Source organism: Gopherus evgoodei, chromosome 4 (genome assembly GCF_007399415.2).
Source record: "Gopherus evgoodei ecotype Sinaloan lineage chromosome 4, rGopEvg1_v1.p, whole genome shotgun sequence".
Lineage (NCBI taxonomy): Eukaryota > Metazoa > Chordata > Testudines > Testudinidae > Gopherus > Gopherus evgoodei.
Window position 1 is genome coordinate 138,600,932 of NC_044325.1, and position 26,007 is coordinate 138,626,938.

The 26,007-nt window shown below is 49.7% G+C and overlaps 1 protein-coding gene across 3 annotated transcripts in view; it reads left to right on the forward strand.

The window, feature by feature from the left end:
- Nucleotides 1-26,007, forward strand: part of GRM4 (glutamate metabotropic receptor 4) — a 230,754-nt gene that overhangs the window by 27,852 nt on the left and 176,895 nt on the right. For all 3 annotated transcript variants that reach the window (XM_030561356.1, XM_030561358.1, XM_030561357.1), the window contains exon 2: nucleotides 8,973-9,945. In XM_030561356.1, coding sequence (XP_030417216.1) covers nucleotides 9,418-9,945 — 528 coding nt within the window. In that variant the 5' untranslated portion in view covers nucleotides 8,973-9,417. The remainder of the gene's footprint in view (nucleotides 1-8,972; nucleotides 9,946-26,007) is intronic.

Sequence of the window (26,007 nt, forward strand, 5' to 3'; positions counted from 1 at the left end):
CCTTATTTCCTGCTCCTCCAGTGAGGAACTTGAAGATCTGCAGTGGCAGCCCCATGTGGTAACTAGCTGGCTTTCCCTGCCCCATCAGCCCATGTGGATCACTACTGGCACACTGCAAGAGGTTGTTGTGAAAGCATAAGTGCTAGTGGCTGCTGATGGAGTATTGTAGGTTGGTTTGCTTACTCAGGGATATGAACAGCTCTCTGTGTACGAGTGGTATAAGCAGGGCAGCACCTAGATCTTCTCACAGAAAATGGCAACGGAGCAGAAAGCACCGAGATCTGGGCTCCCCTTAGAGGGGTGCGTGTGAGAACTGATGAACGGACATGGGATTTGGGGAGGGAGCATGTAATCGGCAGTTGACGCAATATTTTGATGTGTGTGGTTCTGGCATGAAGGAATAAGTCTAGCCTGTGGGAAATCAAAGCTATGGTAAGGGATGTATGTGTTTGCAGGGAGTCTTGGTGAATTGTGCTTTCGTGAAAAAGACACCGAGACCAGCATCCTAGATAATTTCACACTCCACATCTCATGCCAATTTGCCAGCCCAGTGTCACTTTACAGGGGAAATTTGAGAGCACAGATACAAATCTCCCTCTACATGCAGTTAGCATGTGTCATAACCTTAGTCCCAGATTTGGACCTTAGTGTCCAAAATATGGGGGTTAGCATGAAAACCTCCAAGCTTAGTTACCAGCTTGGACCTGGTACTTGCTGCCACCACCCAAAAAATTAGAGTGTTTTGGGGCACTCTGGTCCCCCTGAAAAACCTTCCCTGGGGACCCCAAGACCCAAATCCCTTGAGTCTCACAACAAAGGGAAATAATCCTTTTTCCCTTCCCCCCTCCAGGTGCTCCTGGAGAGATACACAGACACAAGCTCTGTGAATCCAAACAGAGTGACTCCCCCTCTCCGTTCCCAGTCCTGGAAACAAAAAGGACTTTCCTATTCACCCAGAGGGAATGCAAAATCAGGCTAGCAAATCCAACGCACACAGATTTCCCCTGATTTCTTCCTCCCACCAATTCCCTGGTGAGTACAGACTCAATTTCCCTGAAGTAAAGAAAAACTCCAACAGGTCTTAAAAGAAAGCTTTATATAAAAAGAAAGAAAAAATACATACAAATGGTCTCTCTGTATTAAGGTGACATAACACAGGGTCGATTGCTTAAAAGAATATTGAATAAACAGCCTTATTCAAAAAGAATACAAATCAAAGCACTCCAGCACTTATATTCATGCAAATACCAAAGAAAAGAAACCATATAACTTACTATCTGATCTCTTTGTCTTTACACTTAGAAACAGAAGATTAGAAAACAGAACTACTTCTCCAAAGCTCAGAGAAAGCAGGCAGACAGCAAACAAAGACTTCAGACACAAAATTCCCTCCACCCAAAGTTGAAAAAATCCGGTTTCCTGATTGGTCCTCTGGTCAGGTGCTTCAGGTGGAAGAGACATTAACCCTTAGCTATCTGTTTATGACAACATGAAAATGAATTGGAGAAACATTGATGTGGCTGGCTGGAGACAGAGGAAGTGGGGTTTGAGTGACCCAGAAAGACGATTCCCCTGGGGTCACGGGCGAAGCCAATTGTGGTAGCGTAGCACAGTCTCTTTGTTTGTATTCTGAGCTTGTATTCTGTATAGCTTCTCGGGGTCTCATTGTGCTGGAGGCTGCATGTACACAGAGTGTGAGACAGTCCCTGCCCCAAAGGCTAAATAGAGCAGACAAAGTGTGGGAGGAAAACTGTTATTAGCCCTGCTTTACAGAGGGGAAGCTGAGGCACACAGAGATGAAGTGATTTGCCCCAGATCACAGAGAGAATCTGTGGCAGAGACAGAAACTGAAACCAGGTTTTTTTGCATGCCTGTCCACAAAACCAGCTATCCTTTCTCACCACTTTTGACAGGCTGAGCTGGTGGTCTCATGGCAGCTCTTATGGGGAATCTCTTGCTCCTTGGGGGTTCATTCCTACACGGTGCTTGATTCCAGTGATAGTTGGGATTACTCAGCAGCATCAGGAGTTGCTCAGCTCCTTGGGGAAGTGATCCCTGGGTCAGCAGGGTCTGAGTGTGCTGTGGAGACAGGCATGGGAATGCTTTGTATCGCTTTCAGGAGGCCTCCTTTAGCCATGCTCTGCGAGGAACTGAAGAGCTCTAGCAGGACCAGGGTCCAGCCCTAACAAGGTCACGCTGGGCACTGGCAGAGATGGCCTTTCTGCTATGAGGCAGTGTGGGAATTAGCCAGGGAGGGTCAGGATGAGGCGGCCATTTTGTCTCGCAGCTGTAGATGAACAATTCGTCGGACAGGAGCATGGGGTGCAAGGGGCCATGTGAGTTCGCCGCAGCTGGAAGGAGAGTGGGGTGCAACCAGGTCCCTCTGGGAGGCAGACTGATTTGGGAAATGGTGGAGAAAATGGGGGATTATTTCTCCTCATCCGCTGCAATCTCCCACACATGGATGCCATCCTCAGCCAAGTGTCAAGGAAGACCCGGTCTGGGAGAAAGAGAGGAGCTGGAGCCTGGATTGTGACTGACGGAGGAAGGAGTGGTTCCTGGCATGCTCTCACAGAAATGCAGGGTGGGCAGGTATCACTTTACAGCAGCTAAGTGCAGCCCAGGTCACAGTCACTTGAAGACCTGAGCAGGGACCAGACAGCGGCAATGGAAGCAAGGTATGTGGTGAAGTGTGAAACCGTCAGGTCCATACAAACTGACACTGCTAAGGGAAATGGCAGCAACAGCATGGCCCCTTAAATCAATGGGCCGAGCAGGATCCGCTCCATTAAGCCCAATAGGCCAGATTCTCTTTATTCTCAAGCAACTCAATGTAAACGCAGAGTGACCCTTCCAGCTTTGCTCGAGTGAGCTGGATTGTTCCCCTCACTGTGCAGCTTGCATTGTACTGGTTAGTGCAGTGTTCAGGAATTAGGGCGTATCCCTTTAAATAGCTTGTAAACCCTCTACCGGTGCTCACTGCCTTCTACGCGTTGCTCTTCTGGGGGCTTCCCATGTGTATATGGGACAAGGCCTGATGTGTTGTGTATAGTCAGTAAACATGGGGATTTGGATGCTGTTGTGCCCAAAGGTTGCTCCCTGGCACCTTTGTGTTGAGAGTAAAAGATGCAACAGCTCGTTTCCTCCTAAGTCACTGAATTGGGGAAGAGAGATGGTAGCCGTGGACACACGTAACCAATAACCAGCTTGGTGCAGATGTGGAAATGGGGACTGTCCCGCTCATGTCTGCCCTGCAGAGCCAGCACGGCTGGGAGGAAAGGGAGTCAGGTCCCAGGCTGGCTTGTGCATCTTCAGTGCAGGTGTTAGCGCCTGCCAGTTAGGACACTGCTGTCCAGCACTGGCAGTGGATGGAGATGGGGTGGTGAGGGAATCTTGGGCCACACCTGGCAAGAGGGTGGGGGGTGGAGCTGTGTGGAAGCCCTGCCTTACCCAAGCCAGGGATAGGGGGTGGGATCCCCTGTTTATAGCATGGGAGGGGTGGCTGTGCTTCCCTTCCCCATTCCCTCTACTTAAAACACCTGACATTGTATCCCCTCATGAGGTAAAGACCTATGGGGGTGGAAGCCCATGGGAGAAGTTGTCAAGGTTCCCTGCTCATTCTGAACTCTAGGGGAGAGATGTGGGGACCCGCATGAAAGACCCCCTAAGCTTATCTCTACCAGCTTAGGTTAAAAACTTCCCCAAGGCACAAATTCTTCCTTGTCCTTGGAACGGTATCGCTGCCACTGCCATGTGAGTTAGACAAAGATTTAGGAGTTCACTTGGAGTTCCTGTTTCCCCAAAATATCCCACCAAGCCCCTTCACCCGCTTTCCTGGGGAGGCTTGAGAGCAAACCAGGTGAGCACAGACCAGCCCCTTGGGTTTTTAGGATGCTAGAAACCAATCAGGTTCTTAAAAGCAGAACTTTCCTATAGAGAAAAAGTAAAAGAAGCACCTTTGTAAAATCAGGATGGAAGGTAATTTTACAGGGTAATCAGATTTAAAACACAGAAGATTCCCCTCTAGGCAAAACTGTAAAGTTACAAAAAAAAACCAAAACAGGAATAAACCTCCCTCTTAGCCTAGGGGAAATTCACAAGCTAAACCAAAAGATTATCTAACACATTTTCTTCCTAGTACTTACAATTTGTAATCTTAGATGCTTAGTTCAGGTATGGCTTTAGGAGATGTATTTTCCCTGCCCTAGTATCTTGCTGTCTCGGAGAGAAGACACAAAGAGAGCACAAAACAAAAACCTTCCCCCACAGATTTGAAAGCATCTTCTCTCCTTATTGGTCCTTTTGGTCAGATGCCAACCAGGTTATTTGAACTTCTTAAGGCTTTACAGGTAAAGGAGGGATTTTATGCTACCCTTAGCTGTATGTTTATGACAGAAGTGGACTCTGAGGCTCTCCCATGTGGGCATGGAGAGGAGGAGGACTCATTTTCACACACATCCTTCCCATAGTGGAAAAGGCCATGAGACCAAACCTTGGGGATCCCAAGGGATCTGTTGAAGGCCAGTGCCCTCTATCTGGAGGCCCTGCACCTCCGCACTAGGCTTTGATCCACAAGCATCCCCATCAGCACTCCCTAGCCACATGGCTCCCCTTGGGGGATGGGGTTGGATTTATGGAACAGATAAAACAGCCCTAGGCTTGGGGATGGTGTGTCCCCTGCCACACCGTCCACCCTTCCCCCTGACTCATCATCTCTATCCTCTTCTCTCTGTGCAGACCTCTGAGCCGTGCAGGGCCTCACAGGTCTGCAGCGCATGAGGGGCAGTGCTGTGCAGACAGCTGAGTCCTCCCTTCCTCACTGGAAGGCCAATGTCGATGTCCCCTCTGTGCATTGTTCTGAGGGGCAATCCAGGGGAGGGACTCTGCATCCCTGGCAATGGTGCAGGTACCACAATGTGCCATTTGACTTCTGGAGCCCAGGTAGAGTTTGTGGGTCTGGCCATTAGTAAAACCATTGCTCCCCCCTGCCCCCTGTGTAAACTGAACAAATCTAATCTGGAGTTACTGAGACAATAAACCCGGAACCCCAGAGTGCTATTTTCAATGGGCCGCTCTCCAGAACTGAGCTGCTCTTTAATTACGTCTCTTCACGGGGACCAATTGTTAATGCTAAAATGGTTCCACTTTGATGTGTTTCTTTTGTAGACTTGTTTTTTGGTGCTGGAATGGTAATATTTCATTTTCTTCGATCTCTTCTCTCCTCTTGGTTTTGACTCTGGGCCTATAGATCTGTGAGCAGATGATGTAATGGGAGTCAAATTCTGCAGTCCTCCCTTGAGTAAAGCTTGCAGCAACTCCATCTCCCAAGTCCCGGCCTCCAGCCCTGGAGAACTGCCCAAATGCTTGTGCCTTTTTGGGAGCAGCCAGTTCTCGCTGGAAGTTTCTTGCAATCCAGATGCTCTGCTCAGCTGCAGGCAGATTCTGTCCTGGCAGCTTTACATTTCAAGCAGCTTTCCAAAGCCTCCCAAAGGAGTTAAAGGCCAAAGTGAAATTAGCTCGTAGCTAAGGCCAGTCCTTTTTGTTCTGTCAATACTTGGCTCTAGACACCGTCAATACCTGATGCTTTCAAGGAAAGTGAACGCACTTCAGAATGCACCTGGCCAATTGTATCAGGAGATACATGGAGATGTTTGAAGCAGTGTTGCACATCGGCCATTTTTTGGTGTGTTTCCCCCCCGCCCCTTGAAACTTTAGCTCCTAAAATCATGGTATTACATGACCACCTTAGTTCACATTTAAAAAAAAAAAAGTTTCTAGTCCTTGTGGGTTATGGAGAAAAGCTCAAGAACATGAAGTCTAAAGGCTCAAAAGGCCAATAAAAACCTCAGACATATTCTATTTTAAAATCCAAAGGAGCTTGTAAGCCTGATGAATGATTTTTGAATGTTGGGGAGAGGCAATGCTATAGGATAGAATAGGCGATGCTCCTCCACCAGCCCTACAGTTCTAGCTGGTTCCCTGAAGCCTAAGGTTGGATTGCCCCATCCTCAGGTCTTGAATAGCTACAGCTGTTGCTGTGGCAGATGGACAGTTGCTCTGTAATAATTTTTCAATTAATCTTGTGTGTGACGGAATCATGGAGCTGGACTGCCTAGCTAGATTGCGGTTATGCAAGTTACCCACCATCCATGTGTCACTGTATGACCCCTTGTTCTTATAGGGTGGGACCATGTAAAAGAGAGTTTTATGAGTTTCTTTGAGTTACATAGAGCCAGATTTTCTGAAACATTCAGGCCTGCCTCGGTACCAGGGTGCTGCATGCAATGAAAAGAACTAGACTAGACCAGATCGAGGTGTGAGTCTCAGGGCTGGTGTATATGAGCAGTGCCCCAATTAAATCAGAGCTACATGGATTCATACCAGCTGAGGACCCAATGGTGTGCATCCATCATGGATATACTGAGAGCCCCTTGCCTTCCCTCTTTGGATTTGTGCCAGATGTGGTGGTGGAATGCATCTGGAGAATAAAAGGGGGAATTTTTCTGGGCTGGAGCAAGAGTGCTTTCTGGAACAGAGGCACAGCAGCCTTCGCTAGAGGAAATTTCAGAGGCTGTGTCCCTTTGCAAGACATGTCCAAGTCTGGATCTGTATTGTCGCTGCTTTAGGAATCCGTATCCCCTCGGATGGGTTGTGTGCGTGGGATCTGATTAAGATGTGGTCCATCAATTGTAAAGCTAAGAGTGACACTCCCAGCAATGACACCTCTTCAATGGCACCAGTCGAAATGAATAACATCGTTAATTAAAAAAAAATTCCAAACCTCAAACCCTGCCGCAAGCCAAGCTTTTACCCTGCAAATGGAGAAGAGCCAGAGACTCAGTGGAGTCTGCTAGGGACTTTGCTATTGCTATTGATTTTACAGGGAAGTCGCTCAGATACTCTTGCAATAAGCAGCAGGATAAAACTCTCTGACAGACCAATAAAGCAGCCCTATGCCTGGTGCAGTCACCCCCAGGAGACTGCCTTCTGTACAGCATTACATAGCTGCCTTTTTTGGGATTAGTAGCAACAGAAATCAAAATAAAATATAGCAGCAGGAATATTTCCATTGGGTGGAATTCACCCCTCTACACAAGGGCTGGCCCCAGGATTGATTTTTCACCTCCCAGTGAGCAAATGTTTCTTCTGATGCTCTTGCTTTCTGCGGAAGTTCTTGAGACTCGACTCTTGCTTGCCATGGGATTGGTGCACTGGCAAACACAAAGAAGGGCGTGAATCCCCGCGGGTAGGGGGGATCCAATTCTTTTGCTCTATTCACCCAGCTCTGATTTGAGGTCTAGGGTGACCAGATGTCCTGATTTTATAGGGACAGTCCCGATATTTGGGGCTTTTTCCTATATAGGTTCTTCTTACCCCCACACCCGCTGTCCCGATTTTTCACACTTGCTGTCTGGTCACCCTGTTGAGGCCGGTCAGCCCGAGGTGCTTTGGCAGAGCTGTGCGTTTGCAGCTCAGGACTGGGAGGGCGGAAGGGGTAGTGGGCCAGAATGTGAGGGGCTTGAGCAGAGCATGTGCATGGGAGCTCAGGATGGTACAGCCAGGAATGCTGCAAAGCAGGCCGAATATAAACCAATAATTCAGGCCATGCAATTTTGGGTGACTTTATTTAAAAAAAAAATACTTGGAGGATTTTTCCCTCCCTTGTTGTTTACCCAGCTGTGATTAGAAAGAAGGAGCTTGGGTAGATCTGCTGTGGAATGGGGAAGTGTTTCAGGATTGGAACTGCAGACCGAGCCACAGGTCAGGGCATGTGTGTGTAAGTGCCGATTGGATCCTGGCTGCACTCTGCTTGGCTCTTATCTGCCTCTCAGCTCCATGATTGAGGAACCTCACAATTTGTTCCCCTGTATGCAGCTCTGCCCCCTTTCCAGTCCCCAGGACCCTAGATCTCTGCTGAGGCTGGGGGAGGTGGGTGACACAGTGGAGGGAGCTGTTTGCACACTGCGTTGAGTTGCTCTAGGAAGGAGGGAACAGAAGGTTGTACCCTAGGATTTGTGTTCAACTGTGACTAACAACTTCTCCTGGAGGGGCTTTCTTTGTAGACGGGTGTGTGTGTGTGTGTCTCTGTCTCTGAGGTTAGGGTTGTACCATATACCAATCCTGTTCCTTCTGCTTCCCTGCTCGTCTTTGGAGTCTTTCAATAAATAGCAGCATCCAAAGTGGGGCCTGAGGATCAGATTTACTATGAGGTGTCTGTCGCCACAGAAGCCATCAGCAAGGACTACCGCTCCCGGCATACAATGCTTCCTCTTGATCTGAGGAGCCTTGAGCAGGGGATAAAACAGACTAGAGGAAAAAAGCTGGCTCTGGAGAGCTGGTGGGTGCCCAATAGAACAGACCGAGGGCAAATTCCATCCCAATGGGTGGAGAGAGGGATGCATTGCTCAGCTCAGCAGGTTAACAAATCCTGTAGCTGACATGGTGCCTCTCAGTAAATGGGGCCTGACCCTGTAATTCCCCAGCTCAGCGAGCTCCAGTTAACATTGGTGTAATGCATGCACCCTCTGGGCTGACAGCCGTGAGGATGCATTTCCTAGTGGTTAAAGCATGAGGCTGGATGTGAGGAGACATGGCTTGCACCCATCTGCTGCTAGCTCCGCGTAACTGTTGTCCAGTTGCCTCCCTTCTCCATGCCTCAGTTTCCCCATGTGTAAAAGGAGGAGAATGTTTTCCTAACAGTCAGGTGTGAGGCTTAATTAACGCTTTGAGATCCTTGGCAGTAGAAAAGCCCCTCCCAGAGCAGTCAGCATCTCTTCCATGGCTGCTGAGCCAGGGTCAGAATTTAGGGAGAGACCCAGCGTGGTGCCACTGGGCAGCACAGGCTGGGGGCTAGAGAGAACCACAGGGTCTAGCGTGTTCATTTCTGGTGAGCACCCTGATGAAAAATCTGAATAACTGATGTCCTCTTTATGCCTCTATTTAATTCTCTTTCTCTCTTTATCCCTTTCAAGGATTCTGGAGACAGGAAGAGAGGGTTTTGGTTGGTTTGTTTCATCACCCTCTTCTCCTTAACGGAAAGTTATGCAAAGCCCAGCACCTTCCTCTGGCTGCTCAGCTGGAATCCTCTAAAGGGCTGAGCAAAGGACCTTGTAAAAACCAGCCCGCTCTAGGAATCTCCTGTGCTTGGACACCTGCTGTGAGATGGATTCTGGAGCAGATCAGAGCTGCTGATGGGAAAGTGATGGAGAAGGAAACCATGCTGCATCCCCTCGGAAAGGCTGCAGCAGGACTTGATGCTGCCTTTTCCTTGGCTCTCTGAGAAGCTACCCCCACGCTCCCTCCTTGGTAAGTCTTCAAGGTGGAGCCTGGCTGCAGAGCCAGGGAGGCAAAGGGGGCTCAGTGCCGCATGGCTGCCTAGGCTGCGTGTCAGGGCAGGGTTTTGGTGTGTCGTTGGCGATGACTGGGAAGAGCCTGGGATCTTTTTGCATGGAGCAGCTCTCCTTCTGCCTACTTCTGAGCGCTTGCAGCTGCTGGTGGAACCTGGCCAGCTCAGCTAAACCAAAGGGCCAGGGGAATCCACACATGAACTCCATCCGCCTTGACGGGGATATCACTCTGGGAGGCCTCTTCCCTGTGCACGGCCGGGGCGCCGAGGGCAAGGCCTGTGGTGAGCTGAAGAAAGAGAAGGGCATTCACAGGCTGGAGGCCATGCTCTTCGCCCTGGATCGCATCAACAACGACCACGACCTGCTCCCGAACATCACCCTGGGTGCTCGCATCCTGGACACCTGCTCCCGGGACACCCACGCCTTGGAGCAGTCGCTGACCTTTGTCCAGGCCTTGATCGAGAAGGACAGCACTGAGGTGCGGTGCGTTAATGGCGGGCCCCCCATCATTACCAAGCCGGAGCGTGTGGTGGGGGTGATTGGTGCCTCGGGCAGCTCCGTCTCCATCATGGTGGCCAACATTCTGCGCCTATTCAAGGTAATGTCCCATGCTTGCCATCCTCTGCCCTGCCCCTGCTGGGAACTCCCCACGCCTTCCCTCCACCCCCTTTGTAGCTGGGGAAAGGAACACATAGGGTGACCAATGGTTCAGTCTCTGCTGTACCAGCTAAAATAAAGCACCAGCGACTGTTAAGAGCAAAGTATTGCAGGCGTATTAACAATAACAGAATGCACTAACTGCTCCAACCCAGGCAGGGGAGGGGAGCTAAGAGGGTGGGTGGGAGGGGAGAGCCAACTCTTTGCAGGTGTCCAAAGAATCTCCTGTCTCTCCAGGGGATTCTGGTTCTGCCCTTCCGCACCCCAGCGGCAGCTCCAGGCATCAGCGCTCCAAGCGCTTGCCTGGGGTGGCAAGCCACAGGAGGCACTCTGCCGGTCCCTGCGAGGGCAGCAGTCAGGCAGCCTTTCGCAGCTTGCCTGCAGGAGGTCCACCGGTCCACCGGATTCAGTGGCAATTTGGTGGCAGGTACGCCGAATCCGTGGGACCGGCAGACCTCCCGCAGGCGCGCTGCCAAAGGCAGCCTGCCTGCCATGCTTGGGACCGCAAAAAAGCTAGAGCTGTCCCTGCCCCACCCTGCAACGATGATGCCTTTAGTTAAAGGGCTCTCCCCTGCCCCTTTGTTCTCTCTTTCATGTGCCCCTGATTTTAATGCGGTTGGATGCTCTGCGGAGGGCACAGGGAGGGATTATTGTAGGGCTCTCTTTACAAATGAGAGAGGTATGCATGCTGCTGGTGTGAGCGGGTGGGGGAAGGGAACCGGAGGTTTGCCGTGTGAAAGGCATTCCTCACTCGCAGGAGGCGGGAGATCCTTGCTCCATGCGTGGGGTAATTTCCTTCACCTTGTGGGGGCGGTTACCTGGTTCACGTTTCGTCGTCCGCTTTAGAGGCAGAAGGGATGACCTTGTGATGAAGACGTGAGGGCTCCTGGATTCTATTTCCGGCTCTGCCACTAATTGGCTGTGTGAGCTTGGGCAAATCCTGTCACTTCTGAGTCTCAAATTCCTTTGTCGGTAAAATAGGCAATAATGACACTTGAAGGCTGACCTACTGGTTGGGGCGCTTGCCTGGGCCTTGGGAGACCAAGGTTCAATGCCCAGCTCTCCCAGACTTCCTATGGGACTTTGAGCAAATCACTTAGTGTCTGTCTGCCTCAGTTCCCCATCCGTGTCATGGGGTTAATAGCACTGCTGGGCATCGCAGGTGAGGATCAATACAGTAAAGAGTCTGATATGCTGATTAGATGGGGGCCATATAAATTGCAAACATTTGCCTCTTCTACCATCTGGGGCAGTGGTGCGGGAACAGTTTGTATAGTGCAGGTGCTGAGAACCATGGAAACAAATGGTAAACCCTATATATGATGAAAACCACATCAAGCCAGGGGGTGCTGGTGCACCCCTAGTTCCAGCACCTCTGGTTGGGGGTAGAGCTCTGAGCCTCTCCTTTCCAAAGCTCCTAGCACTTGAGCTACAGGCGAATCACAGATGGTGGTACTGGGCCTGTGACACACAGATGATTAGTTCTGATTTCCTCCACTAGAGGGCAGTGACCACACACTCCAGGTTGCTAATAACCTCCGGGAAGCAAAATTAACTCACTGTTTGCAGAGCACAGTTCCTGCTCCCTGATAGAAGGTGCTATATCAGGGCAAAATATTGTTACTTTGTAGTTCCCTGCTGATCTGGTCCTGTGGTCCCTTGCTCTACACCCTGAATGAGTATCTGAATCCCACCCCTCCTGCCTGCTTGAGCAGGCTTGCAGCGTCTCCTTTCTCTGAGGAGAATTGACTGAGCAAAACCCTGTTGGGTTATGGGTGGATGTACTAAGCGTCTTTTGTGTCCCTCTGGGTGAGCACTCCCTGGTGCCTCGTGGCCTTGCGGCTTCATTATTGAGACAACTGGTCTTGGGACACTTTGGGAGCTTAATCAGAGCTGAGTGTCTGGGGGGACACACTGCCGGTGGGTGTGAGAGAGAGAAGGAGACTGATGAAATGGATTCGGAAGGGCAGCTTTAAAATAGAAACACCGCTCTGCTGCTCTGAGGGGTGATCTCCCAAGCTGAACAGGTGTGGGATGAGGGACTCCAGGGAAAGTCTGGGCGCACCATAGGAAATGGAACTGGGGGCTCAGAGGACGACACTGATCAGTTCCCCACATTCCAGCAGGATTCCATGCAGTGCCAGCTCCGGGAGCAGCTGTGAAACTGAGGTCCTGACATCTCAGGTCGTTAAAGGTCTCGTGGCAAGTTTTGAAAGAGTTATGGCTAAATTCCTAGTAATTTATAAATGCGGGATGATAGTACTTCCCCCCCCCCCTCCACCCAGGGTGCTGTGAGGATGACAAAGCATGGTATTGCTAGTGGAGTGAAGCATAGTATTGCAGGGGTGTGTGCTTTTAAGAGTAGGAGCTCAGGGGGGAGATCAGAGACCTACATAGACTAATCAGAGACCCGCAGGGTGCAGCCTAGTAACAGCTGTGAATTTCCTAGGGGGCAGGGGAATTTTGTTGCACTGCATGGTGCGGTGAGAAAAGTCGGTACCTCATGTTGAAACCCACTATGCTGTCAGGGGACAACATGCAAATTCCTCCCCTGACTCGTATACCACTCTCATTGCAATGCTGCTGCTTGGTTGCATTCCTGCTGCCTGGGGCAAGGAACTTGGCAGCCCTCCTGAACTGTGTGTGTGTGGGGACAGGACATCTCCAAGGGAAACTCAGAGTGCCACAGGGGGGCTTGATTTACCAGGCTGTGCTTTTCCTCTCAGGATCAGTAATGAGAGTGCCCCACGCTGCCAGAGATGCCTTCTTAGGGGTGACACATAAAATTGAGGTCCTGACCATGAATTCTTCTAAAACAAAACAGCAGAAGCCGACAAACCCAGGGCGCTTTTCATAAAAGCAGGTCTGTTAGCCCCAGTGGCTAAATTCCAACCCAGGTAACCTTTTCAGGAGCTCAGAGCTCATCTGGTGGAGACTGGTTTGCTAATATGAACAAATTGCACAACAGAAATCAACCTGGGAGTCACTTGCAGGAGTGTTGTCAGAGCGTTCTAATGGCCAGTTGGAGCTGTTCACCACTCAGCTCTTAGTCATGCATGGATTCCAGGGAGGTCATTGGCAGAGTTTTTTAATAACATATTGTTCCACTGCGTTCTTATGGTGGCTGCTTGGCAGATGGAAGGACGTGGTAAAGTCTATACCCCCTTCTAGGAGAGAACAAGCATGTCGGAAGTGCTTCCAAAAGGCGAGACGTGTTCTACTGTGCCTATGATGGCATTATGGGATTGGGTCCCCCTGTGATAGTTGTTGTACAGGTAAAGGACAGGCCCGTCCCAGCAGAACTTTCAGGGGAAATAAAGGTGGGCTGTAAAAGGTGGGCATGGGGGAGAGTAAGAAAGAGAACCCATGGCTATGCAGAAGGGCTGTATAGCTGCATTGTAATGCATGTGCAGAAAGGGGCAGACTGGAGGTTGCAAGACCAGCCTAAATGCTGGCATTTCTAACTTGGGAGTGTTTGACTTTACAGCCTATGTAATTATTTGTATGACAGAAGTCCGTGCTGCAGTTGGGGGTGTAATTGCAACATGGGTCGACATACATAGGCTAATGCTACCCACGCTAGCCTGGCTAAAAATAGTAGTGAGGCCACAGTGGCCCTGGCAGTACAAACTTTGCAGGGACCCTGCGTGCATACTTGCAACACTAGCCTGCACTGAAGCCCTTGCTGCTTTGTCTATGCTGCTATGTTTTAGCCCTGCTACCTGGGGTGTGTCTACCTGAGGTGCAGTAGTGCCTCAGATTGCAATATAGACCTACCCGTAGAGAGCCTGATTATACACATAGTCCCTTCCCCAAATTGCTCACCATCTGAATAGACAAGACAAGGGTGAGAGAGAGGAAGGACTGTCATCCCCATTTTACAGATGGGGGAACTGAGGCCCAGAGAGATGATGTGACTTGACCAAAGTCACCTGGGCCATCTGTGTCAGAGGTAGGATTTGAATCCAGATCTCCTAAGTTTGAATGCAGAGCCTTAACCCTAAGATGATCCTTTTTTTCAGCTAACTGTGGGGACTATAAGCACTGTGAAACCATTCTGCTTGGGCTCTGTTTTCTCTCGCATTCTGTGGTCTGATAAGCCCTTCCCATCTTTCACGGTTGCGATGGCATCAGTCAGATGAGTTCGAGACTCCCTCCACGCAGTTGTGATCTATAGACTGATGCACTCCACTCATCTGCCTGCAAACAGATGGCACGCTGAGGCATTTTAATGTATATCATCATGACACCAGTTATTGCGGATGATTGGATAATGGGCTGTGGATTATATACCCAAAGCTTGATCATATCTTCCCTTAATTCCTGAGGAGTGGAATGATTGCCATAGCTTGACATGTTTATCATTGGGAGATGAAGGCAGCTATCTGTTAGAGTCATGGTAAGGACACCATTGTGAAGACTGCGTCGGTGCTCCAGGGGATTCACGGTATCCTGTAGCTCCTGGGATTTGTAGTGTATGAGGGTGTTGTGGGAAATGTACCTAAGACTTGAATAGTCACAGGATGGACTGATGCTTCTTGGCACCTCTGTGTTGCTGTTGTGGGCTAAAAACTTGTGGCTCCATCCGCAGGTGCCACATGTCTTCAGGGAGTTGTATGAGTAAGGACAAAACGGCATTTTGGTTCTACTTTGGTCTAGCTTTGTTCCTCTGAAAGGCCAGGTATGGATTAGCTAATCGGTTCCTATGGAGCAATACCCTCTGTTGAAAATTATTATTTACTTTAGATCTCTAAGTATCCTGCCCTCCCAATGATAAACCTCGTAGAGGATTTTTAGCAGCCGATCTGACTGCCTTCTCTCACACCTGGTGTGTGTTATCGTATTGCCAGGCTTAGTATTTTACTCCTTGGGGAATTCTGCACCAAAAGAATAAACAATTCTGCACACAGTATTTTAAAATTCTGCATGTTTTATTTGTCAAAATAACACAATATAATCATGCCAGTTTTCAATAATTTTGATCATTTGCAGACCAAAAAAAAAATAAAAATCCAGGACACGTTTTTTTGACAAACAGCTTCCTTACTAGGTATATTAATACATAACTCTGAGTAATTCATTTAAATTACAATACAGAAATGTATTTCCTGCACCCTTCAGAAGCAGTTCAAAGGCTTGGGGGAGTCGGGGTAATGGAGGAGATGAGGGAGACGTATGGAGTCTGGGAGTGAACCTGGAGAGTTTGTTGGGTGTGGGTGGGAGAAAAGGATTTTTTTTAGAAGGGGGGGAGATCATAAGGGAGTTGGGGAGCCTCCCCCATGCAGATGTTGGCTGACCCCAAGCCTCTCCCATTGAGTCAGGCACATCTGCCCCTGTCCCCATGTGGCCCTGCAGCTTCCTCTCTCCCATTCAGCCCCTGGCTCAATGCTGTCACCCCAGTAGCTCCTGGGTCTGCACCTCAGTCTATCTCCCCACTGCCTTTTCTGAATTCCAGTCTGTGACCCCCAGGTGCCCCACTCTGTCTGTCGTAACTTGGCTCCACATGGTCAGGGTGCTGTGATGAATGCAGCAGGCTCTGGGCTGTTCTGGTCTCTGGCAGGTGAAAGGCAGAACTACAGCACTTCTTGGCTCGGTGTATTTTCTGAGAGGGTGGGGAAAAACTCTGTGCCTGACATGAATTCTGTGCATTTGCAGTGGCACAGAATTCCCCCCAGGAGTTGTATTTGTTAGCCATTTGGTCTAGCCATTTGTGTGGCTGGCCTTTTGGTTGGTGTATAGGATGTGGCATTACCATAGGAACCTCTGGGTTCTATGCCTGGTTCCCCTGTGAAGCCTTTGTTGACACTGAGTAGCCAGGTGGCTTTTCTGTGCCTCACTTTCCCCATATGTAAAATCAGGATCATGATGTGGCCTAGCAGATAGAGCACTGGGCTGGGACCCAGGAGACTCGGGTTCTATTGCTAGTTCTGCCCCTGGCCTTCTATGTGACTTTGGGCAAATCATGTCATTTCTCTATGCCTCGGTTTCCCCATCTGTAAAATGGGGTAAGGATACTAGCTTCCTTTATAAAGCACTTTGAGATCTATGGATGAAAAGTGCTAGATAAGAACTAAGCCTTATTAGTATTATTTCTCTTGTCTTATTTAGATTGAAAAGCATTTCAGGGAAGGGTCTGTCTCTTACAAAGGTGGGGTGGACGGTCATGGTGCTCTGGAATCCTAGATGCCACCATAAAACAAACAACAATGAAGAGTCTTGAAACTCTGATCCTTCTGGGTGAAAGGGGCTGTCTCTAATGCGCAAAGTTCTGGTCTGATTTTTGTCCCCACCTCCACGTAATCCCAGTCGAATTCCAAGGACTCTTTAATTACTTTCTTTCTTGCTGAGCACTTATTTATATGCAGTAATATCCCTGGGCTAGAAAGTGTGTTTGAATAAGAGCCCCCTTTGCAGTAACTGGCAGAAGTGCATAGATAAATGTAAATATAATTGCAAATGCAGAAACAGCTGCAATGGAATATCTACAAGCAGAAAGCGTGGACCAAGAGCAAACTCTTCACCTGGAGTGCAGGTTCCCAGGATCTATTTCCTTTCCCAAAATCTTGGACCCCACTGCCTTCTCTCCAAGATGGGTTTTTATCCCCCTCCTCTTCACCCCGCAAGCTGCAATGAGTTTTGTGCTCTCCTGGGAGAGCTGGAGGCTGTTAGCTGAGGCAGAAAAATAGATCGCTGATGGAGTTTGATTTTTTCCTGGGTCCCTTTTAAAAACGCGTTAATGTTCCGGGTGATGAGTGAGAGGGCTCTTCAATAATTAAAATAATATAAATTAGAGGGAATGGGAGAAAACTTAAAAGCTATTTGCTGAGACAAAAAAGATTGAATGCGTTCGCTTCAGAGAGGAATGGGGAGGGAGGAGGAGAGGAGGCAAGAAAGAGAGACAGGTGGAGGAGAGAGGAGAAATGTTCTTTAATTTTTTTTATTTCAACCTCAGTCCATTTTTATTTTTATGCAAAGAGCCGTGTAAAAGGGTTGTATAGCCTCCTTCGTGCCACTATCTAGGTTCAGTCTGTCTTAGGTGCTTATCCAGTCTCTGTCACCATAGTGTAATCTGAGCGCCTCACAATCTTTTACATATTTATCCTCACCACTGTCCTGAGGAGGGCAGGGCTATTACCCCATTGTACAAATGGGGAACTGACAGAGGCGGTAAGTGACTTACCCAGGGTCTCACAGGCAAAGCAGGGAATTGAACCTTGGTCACTGTGTATCTTGGCTACACATTAATGGTTTAATGGTGATACCAGTGTAAACCTCTGTGTGGATGCTTATTTTGATCTCAATAGATTTTTTTCTGTTTAGCATAACCCCTTTCCCAAGCTGCATCTGTCACGCCAAAGACAGGCACTTTGATGCTGGAATAAGTGTCCAAATGGGGGGTTATACTGGTATAACGACACAAGTTTACATTTACATCCCAGACTAAACATTTTTTCTCATGTAGGCAAGGCCTAAGATGTGGCTTTGACAGAACTTGCAGGAATGAATGTATTGCTTTCCCTATGCTAGAGGAACACAGGAATTGTCACACTGGACCTAGTCTAGTATCTCGTCTCCAACAGTAGCTAGCAAAAAGATGCCTCAGGGAAAGGATCAAGAGCCCCCTGGAGGAGCCAGAGGTGGAATAACCTGCTCCCAGGGGAAGTTTCTTCCTGACCCCCAGTAGCTGGAGCCTACCCTGTTAAGCTGGGTAACCTGCTAAGGTCTAACTGGTAGGTTTCGATTACTCCCCAAACTCTTGTTGGCTTTTCATCTGTCACTGTTAGAACGCTGGATATTTTCATGATCCATATAAACATCCAGTCTTTGTATGCTGGTAAGTTTTTAGCCCCCCGTGTTATCTTGTGGCAACGAGTCCCACAGGTTGATCATGCATCGTGTGGGGAAAATCTCCTCTCTCCACTTTTCATTTGGTTTAAATTAGGTGCATAAGTAGCCTTTGTTCCCTCTAGCATGATTGTGGAATAGCCCTTTCTCTCTGTCCGTGTACACAATTTTCCCAATTGGTTAGCAACCGTACTACATGCACTGGGGTATTCTTAGGGCTCAATATCAACTCAAACTCAGTCTCCGTATCCATCTCTGTCCTTTTAGTGGCAAAATAGAAAGTGGTCCTGGGTGCAATAGCACAACTAGTGTAAATGGTTTTCCTGCTGCTATCCCACATTGCCCTGGTTCATGGCTGAGGGGACTTGTGTGGTTTCCTTTCTGATCTTCATTGCACTGGAAAGAAATGGACACTTTCCAGTACAGTGCTGCATGCACCTGGCCCCTCTGTGATGATCAGCTTCTATTGGCATTGGGCTGTGATCTGACCTAGAAAATAACCATTGTTAGTAGTCATTCTTCCTCTGGGACCAGGGTTGCATCAAAGAAATCTGGTCCCTTGCAAAGTCATGGGCTCCAGTCCATGGAGAGACCCAGATTCCGCTTGTGTGCAGTCGTCGTCTTCTGCCTGCCCCAAACTCCTACACCATGCAGGGTGTGTGTGTGCACGCGCGTGTATGTTTTGAATCTGTATAGTATTGGGCCTTGCAGTGCATGAATGTATCCCAGTGTGCCTGTTATGGCTGTCTAAAACGGGGCTGTAGTCTTGGCATAAGAGGAAGAACAGGCACATGACCTACAGGAAGCCAGATGTAAGGCTTCCTGCTTCTTAGGCAGGGGCAGCAGTCACAAGAGGCCCAAGAATAAGAGAAACCCAGGGTGTTTCATGTATTCATGGGAAATAACATGGAAGGACTCCATGCTTGTAAAACGAAACTGTCTCTTTGTTAAGAGAACTGTTTACAGAGATGCTGCAGCTGCAGCAAGCATTCTAGCCATGTGCACAGAGACTGACTTCCCCTGGAACCTTCTCCAAACACATCCCCCCTGCAACCTCTACTTCTCTCTCCAAATTCTGTGCAGAATTGATACACTGTGGGTAGCGGTTGGGGGATCTCTCCATAATAGTCAGCAAGGGTATAATAGAGGGAGGATGTGTCCTCTCCCCTCCCAGCTGGGAAACCCTTGCGTGTTTAGTCTCTGGTATCTGAGTTTATTTGGCATCTTGTTAGCTGATGATAAAGTGATCCCCAAGCCAGGGCTGGTGCAAGGATATTTTATGCCCTAGGTGAAACTTACACCTTGCGCCCCCCTCCACCTCCCCTCTCCCTGGAGCATCGCTTATTATAAACTGTCAAAAATGAATACTGCATAATGTGGCATTGTTCATTAGAATTAATACAAGGGGATCAGAGGAGATGATCACAATGGTCCCTTCTAGCACGGGGGAACCTGTGAGCAAGGAGGAGGCTGAGAATGCCCCCAGCTCACAGGGTTTTTAAATGTTCCCAGGCTCTGAGTACTTCTCCTGCCGGAGGGGACCTAGGCGCAAGGAGGGCAGAGCTGGGCTCTCCCAGGGAGCAGGTGAGGATCTCCCTGGAGGTCAGGGCCGGCTTCCCACATTGGCACAATGTCACTGGGTGAGGGGGAGGGTTCAGTGTTTGGAAGCGGCACCTGTGCCAGCCCTTACCCCTCCATCGCGCTGCTGGGTTTAGTTCCACTTTCTCTCATCCCAGGAGGTGGGTGCATCAGGCCCCAGGTGCAGTGCGTTGGAGGGCGAAGCCCACCTGAGCTCAGGACCACGTCCTGCCTCCTCCAATGGCTCCATTCCTTGGCCACGCTGGTCGCCATGCCCGGCCGGCTGTCTCCTCCTTGCTCTGCCGCAGGCTCCCATTGACCGTCCTGTGTGGTGCCCCTCGCTGCTGGGATGGGTTTGTTATGGAGGCCTTGCTCCCTGCCCTGCCCCGCTTAGCTGACTCCCAGGACCCCGGACACTGCTTTTTGGCACTCCCAAAGCTTGGCGCCCTAGGTGGCCGCCTAGTTCACCTAGTGGTTACACCGGCCCTGCCCCAAGCACCGGGACTTGATGTGCCTTGAAGTTGGCTCTTTATCTTTGCTCCTGGCTGTTTGAAGTTGCATACCAGCGTACACTGTCACGGAGTCACTGGGCGATGCTCTGGAACTGCTCCCCACCAAGCCAGTCAGGACTTTGGGGAGCCTCCTCTCCCTTGGAGCAGACTTGTTCAGGGCAAGAAGCTCACACAGCTTCACCTCCTGGGTCTCTCCTTGGAGCGTTCAGCATCCTCTGCCCCTCCGTGCGCTTCCCACAGCGAGCCTGCCCCAGCGGGGTCCTGGAGAAGCCACAGGGTCCTGCACCCTCACTTTGCAGTCAGACGTGACTCAGCCAGCCAGTAAAACAGAGGTTTATTCGATGACAGGAACAGGATCTAAAACAGAGCTTGTAGATACAGCGAACCGGACCTCTTGGCCGGGTCCATTCTGGGGGGCAGTGAGCCAGACCCCCCCCCCACATCTGCCCTCCACTCCTCGACCCCAGCCAGCTCCAGACTAACAACCCCCTCTAGCCCCTCCTCTCTGCTCAGCTCCTTTCCCGAGCTAGGAGGTCGCCTGATCTCTTTGTCTCCAACACCTTCAGCTAGCACCTTGGCAGAGAAGGGGCCCAGGCCATCAGTTGCTAGGAGACAGAGTGCCAGGCATTTAGGTGCACTGTCCCTTTGCTCTTCAGCAATCACATGCCCTTATCCCACCACCTAGATATTTAAGAACTGCATAGGGGACACTGAGGCACCAACACAGTATTCAGAGGAAACATCAAGAACATTCCCAGTTCGTCACATACACTTAAAATATAGGGGTTTGCAGTGGGGAAGAGAATATAGGGAGCAGGCAAGCCCCCTGTATCCAGAGTCAATGGGACAGAACCAGGGTCCTCCCATGAGGATCACATTGCGTGACTGAGGCCTAAGCAGAAAACTAACAGTTCTGGGTGGTGAAATGATGCTGAATTTTATGGGAGGTCTTGCCTTAGAATTTCTGTTTGATTCTAGCCACCTTCCCCTCCCTCATGATCTTGGAGCCTGGGGGATTTTTAACTGTCAGACCACGCAAAGGTCGGACAAGTGTCTCTTGTGCTGGAGAGCATCCTGCAGAGAGAGATACTGGTAAGGAGCCCTGTGGGCTGGTGCTTAAATCTGCTCAATCAGTCAGGATGTGTGGGCAGCTCGTGGTGGTGAAGGGGTTGTTTATGCAGATGCAAGAATTTTGTCTAAGAAGACATTGACTGAAAATAAAACGGAAACGGAAACGTGAGGGAGGGAAAGAGAGAGAGAAAAGCAAAGCTTCTAAATGGAGCTGTAAAACCAATAAACAAATCCTAATTATTGCACAGCTAAAAGCGAGATCTTAAGGAGGCAACTTCCTCCTTTTGTTCCAGGGAGAGTCTTTTGTGGTGGCTTAATTAAAAGCAAGTGCTTGGGTTTTGTTTGCAGTGGAATCTGAACACTCCGATTTGTGCTGGCATGTTGGTTCCTAGCCGGACTTGGCAGTCCTTGGGAAAAGTTGGCTATGGAGGAGCTGGGTGGATTATGCTTGGTGGAATGGGCGTGTGGGAAGAGGAGAGGACAGGATGGAAGCTAGCACTGGAGAGACTGGATAATTAAGAAAATGACGATGAGGGCAGAGAGAAGAGGGGAGGTGGAGTAGATGGAAGGGTGGCAGAGAATGACTAGGCGAGGGGTGGTGGTTGACTGAAATAATGGGGTGGTGGGAGACCCTGTTGTATAGACTGCAGAGAAAAGCTTGGCTAGCAGAGCAAGGCTCCTGTCCTGCAAACTGCTTTATGCGCGCTAAGAGTGGGTGTGAAGCCATTCTGTACTTTTTATCAGGCCTGCAAAATCCAGCATCTACAAGACGTGTTCTTAAGCACCACCTTCTCCATTAAACAACTACTTATGTGTGTACAGACACTGAGCACTCTGATAATACCATGGGGATGGGATCCTGTGACCAAGGGCTTCGGTGGTGCTTGGTGTAGGTGCAGTCCCAGTGCCTGGAAGCCTATCCCATTAGCCAGTTCCTCTCCTGGAATGCAACGGGACTACTTGTTTATCTTTAAACATGCACTTTGCTGGCTTGGGGTCCCCAAGAGAATGTGAACAGGATGTCAGCTCTTCCTTCCCTGCTCCGCCATCTGATGGAGGCTTCTCTTCCTCCCGGTATCCGCCGTGATCATAACCAGCAAGGGTGGGATGAGGAACAGAGCTCCCCACCTGAACTAATTTCAAACCCTTGCTGAATTCTCCCCTTCTCTGACAGCCAGTCCCCCCACCCCCCGTGGCTGACGGACATGTGTGGTAGCTTAGCTTGGATACGCTCGTTAAGCAAGCAGGCCTCTTGTTTTGTATGCATGGTACCTAAGGAATCTTTATTGATCTCTGAAATTTGGCTGCAGCACCAGGTTTCCTCGAGGCCTGGAAGGCAATCCCTGGGTGACCCATTAAGTGAGGTTTGCATTCTGGGAAAGGAGGAAGGCATGTGAGTGACAGGTGGGGCTCAGCGTTGAGTCTAGGCATTGTTTGTTTGGCTGCAAGGCATATGCCACACCAAATGCGGTTGCTGCTGCAGCTGTATTTCATCAGAATTAAACTGTTTGTGAATTACTCCTGCTGCTGCTTTCGGGGCTGAGTCAAAGCTGTTGGAGATAATTGCAGCGAGGCCCAAGATGGGCTTTTTCCATAAGGGCCCCCTCTGAGGCAGGCTGAGCAGGGTAAGTGCCTCCACACAAGTCTGTAACGGGAGCAGGTTATTGGCACTCTGAGTATGCCCATGGCATGGCTGTGGCTGGCCTAGGTCAGCTGCAGGGCTATAAAATTACTGTGTAGATGTTCAGGCTCGGGCTGGAACCCAGGCTCTGGGACCCCATGAGGGGGGTTGGTTTGAGGGCTGGATCCTGAGCCCAGACGTCTCCATCACAGTTTTTAGCTCCACAGCTTGAGCCCTGGGAGCTTGAGTCAGCTGACTCATGATCTGCGTTTTGGTGCCATGCAGTGCAGATGTACCCTGAAAGGATGGGCTCTGAGCTCAGCTATCCCTCTCTCTCTCTCATGCTGGCTTTCTATCCAAGCCATTGCAAACACAAAGGAGGCAAATCTCCCAGCCCCCTTCCTTGAGGGGCAGATTAGTGTCAATATCCCCATTGCACAGATGGGGACCCTAGGACAGATCCTCTGTCAAAGGGCCTGCAGCCCTTAATCGCTAACTTCACTGGGATTCCTCTCATGAGCATGGCGCTGTTGGTGACCTGCACCAAATCACGCGGAGAAGCCGTGGCGGAGAGGAACAGAGACAGGAGTCCTGCTCCCCAGGCCTGTGCTTGCAAGGTCATAATTCCTCTGTGCCCCTGACAATCTCTGAAGCAGAGAAGTCTGGAAGGCATCTCTCTGCAGGAGGCCAGGAGTGAATACACTCAGTCAGCTGCATTGTGGCGGCGGATAAACATCTTCTCAAGGAGCAGGTACAGGCTGCCACTGGAGGCAGGATCCCAGGTTTGATGGAACTTATGTCCCTGATGCTCCCTCTGTTATAGCTGGGGATGGGGAAGCCAGTTGGGGTAAAATAATGGGTCTGGCTGCGAGAGTTTAATTCCCTTCCCCATCACTTCCTGCTCGGCACTGCCTGGACTAACCTAACTCGTAGCAAGAAAGCACCAGTAAGAACCTCCAACTGGGAGATCTCTGTTCTAGTTCTGTCTGCCTGAGCAGACAGTTTGGATCCAACTTAGGGGTGCTTCTGTTGAGAGCATTATACCTCACCCATCACAGCATCGCTGAGGGTAATGTCTACGCAACAATTGGAGGTGTTTGCTTGCAGCCTGTGTACGCATAACCCAGCTAGCTTGAATTGACCTAGCTCGGGTACCAGAACGATGCTTCAGCACAGACTACCCACCCAAGTAATTGCCCAGTGGTCCAGAACTAGGAGAGCTCACACTGAAGCCTGCCATGGCGTCACTGCTCGCGATACGTTAGCTAGCTAGACAAAGCTGAGCTAGCTCTCGTGCGAGCTGCAGTCACTGCAGGGGAGACATACCCTGAGTGCTGCCCGGCACTTTTCCCATTGCACGTGGATCCAATCTCTCCCTGTAGTAGTGCGCTCCGTTAAAAGCTGCCTCTGTTATCACTTGGTCTCAGAAGGCCACTCTTGTACCTTGAACCCTCTTCCAGTCTGTCGGTGTAAACTTACTCGACACAGACGTGTCTGCCAAACTCATCACCAGGGTGGCTGTGGGCCCTTATGAGAGGCCGTCTTTAGATAGTGCTCAGCCCACTTGGCTGGCATTTTATGGGGGCTGGCGACAAGTAGAAGGGGCCAGTCCTTCTCCCAAACGAGTTTTGCTCCAAACCATGCCTGGTCTTGACCTGTTGTGGGGTGTTTGACACTCTTTCGTGTGCCCAGATGTCGTCTTCTAAGCGTGCTGCCCTGGAAACCAAACGGAAGACCCTACGGATTCCAGGCAGAATTGCCCCCTTGATTCAGGGCTGGGTGAGTGTGCACACACCCGCTACAGCCCTTTTGATTTGAAGGAAAGCATCCGTCCCCTGCAGCCAGCGGAGCTTGCTTTCCTTTGCATCAGATGCAGCTGCATTCACTTCTGAGGAGCTGGATGACATTGGCATTTTAATGCATGGCCTTGTTGTCTTTCTTCTCCTCCTTCCTTTGCAAACTCCTTTGATGGCAGAGCTAAGACCCTCTGGAGGTTACTCCAGTCACGTTTTTCCTTTAGGCCCATCTGTCCTGCTGTATGTTGTTCCACTCTATGGAAATACAACTCCCAGCCCACCCCTGCTCTTGCATCAAAACTGTGAGTGTTTGCTTCTTCCCTGCAACCAGGACCAAAGAACAGAGATGGCCCTATATGGCAATGTCCTTGTTTCAAAATCAATCACTGCTCTGTTCTTTTCTTGGGTCAGATCCCAATTCAGCTGTTACTCAAGATGTACTATATTCTAGCACAAGCAAAATTCCTGCTGAAGCCAGTAGGAGCTTGAATGAGTAAGGCTGAAGTAGAATCTCCTTGAAGGATGTCAGGATTTTGGCCTTTTGTCTGTATAATTCCCTACTTCAAAAGGGTTTCCCTGTTTCTGCTCAGTGGGGAGGGCGGATAGCTTGAGTTCCAAATCTGCTCTGAAATCACGTACAATAAAAATGAGCCCCTTTGGGGCCTGATTCAGATTTCCCTCCATTGACTTCACCTACCCCTGATTTAGATCAATGGTTATGCTGGTCAGTGTTTCACTAGAAAAAAATTTAATGGAAAAATAGCTTGGTCATCAAAATGGAAAATCCTCCTCGAAATGGCCGATTCAGCTCATATTTTTGGGTGGTTTTAGTTGAAAAAACAAAGCCTGAAACACTTAAGGTTTTGGGCAGTTGAAAATTTGTGGCTGAAACCCACTTGAATTTGGAACTGGCTAGTACTAGACGCATGTCTGTCTTTCACGGCTGCAGCCTGAAACACACACCTTGTGTTTTGTTCTTGCTGGAGGAAGGAACCCCTCCATGCTTACAGTAAACATACACAGGGTAGTTCTATCCAGTGCTCTGTGCAATCGACAGTGCAAAAGTGGCTGTTAAAATTTACAGAACTTACCATCAGCAGCTTCTCCCTTCTTTCCATACCCCAACCACCTATGCACCTTCATTAAAACACACCACTGACACAAGTTCTGTCTGAACTGTACGGGTGGAATCTTGTAGTTCTCACACAGGCAGAACTCCCTTTGACATCCATATACGTGTATATTAGAGATGGGGCCCCAGACAACTGCCCGCATCCAAACCACGCCCTGTGTGAAGTCCGGAGCTGAGAAGGAGCCCAGAGAAATGCACCAGACACTGGACCTGGGAGCAGAATTGTTTCAAAATAGGGAATTTGATGCCATGTGCACTGCAAAGGCCCAATCTTGCAATGCATCGTGTGCCTCCCGATGCCTGTATCGATGACAGCTGCGACTGAAGGTGCTCTGCATGTTGCAGGATCGGGGCCCTGCTTGGCCCAGTAAGGAAGGGCAATGAGAATGGTAAGCTGAAAAGGAAGAGGCCTCTCTGTTCTTGGGGCCAGATCCTTTGCTGGTGTTAA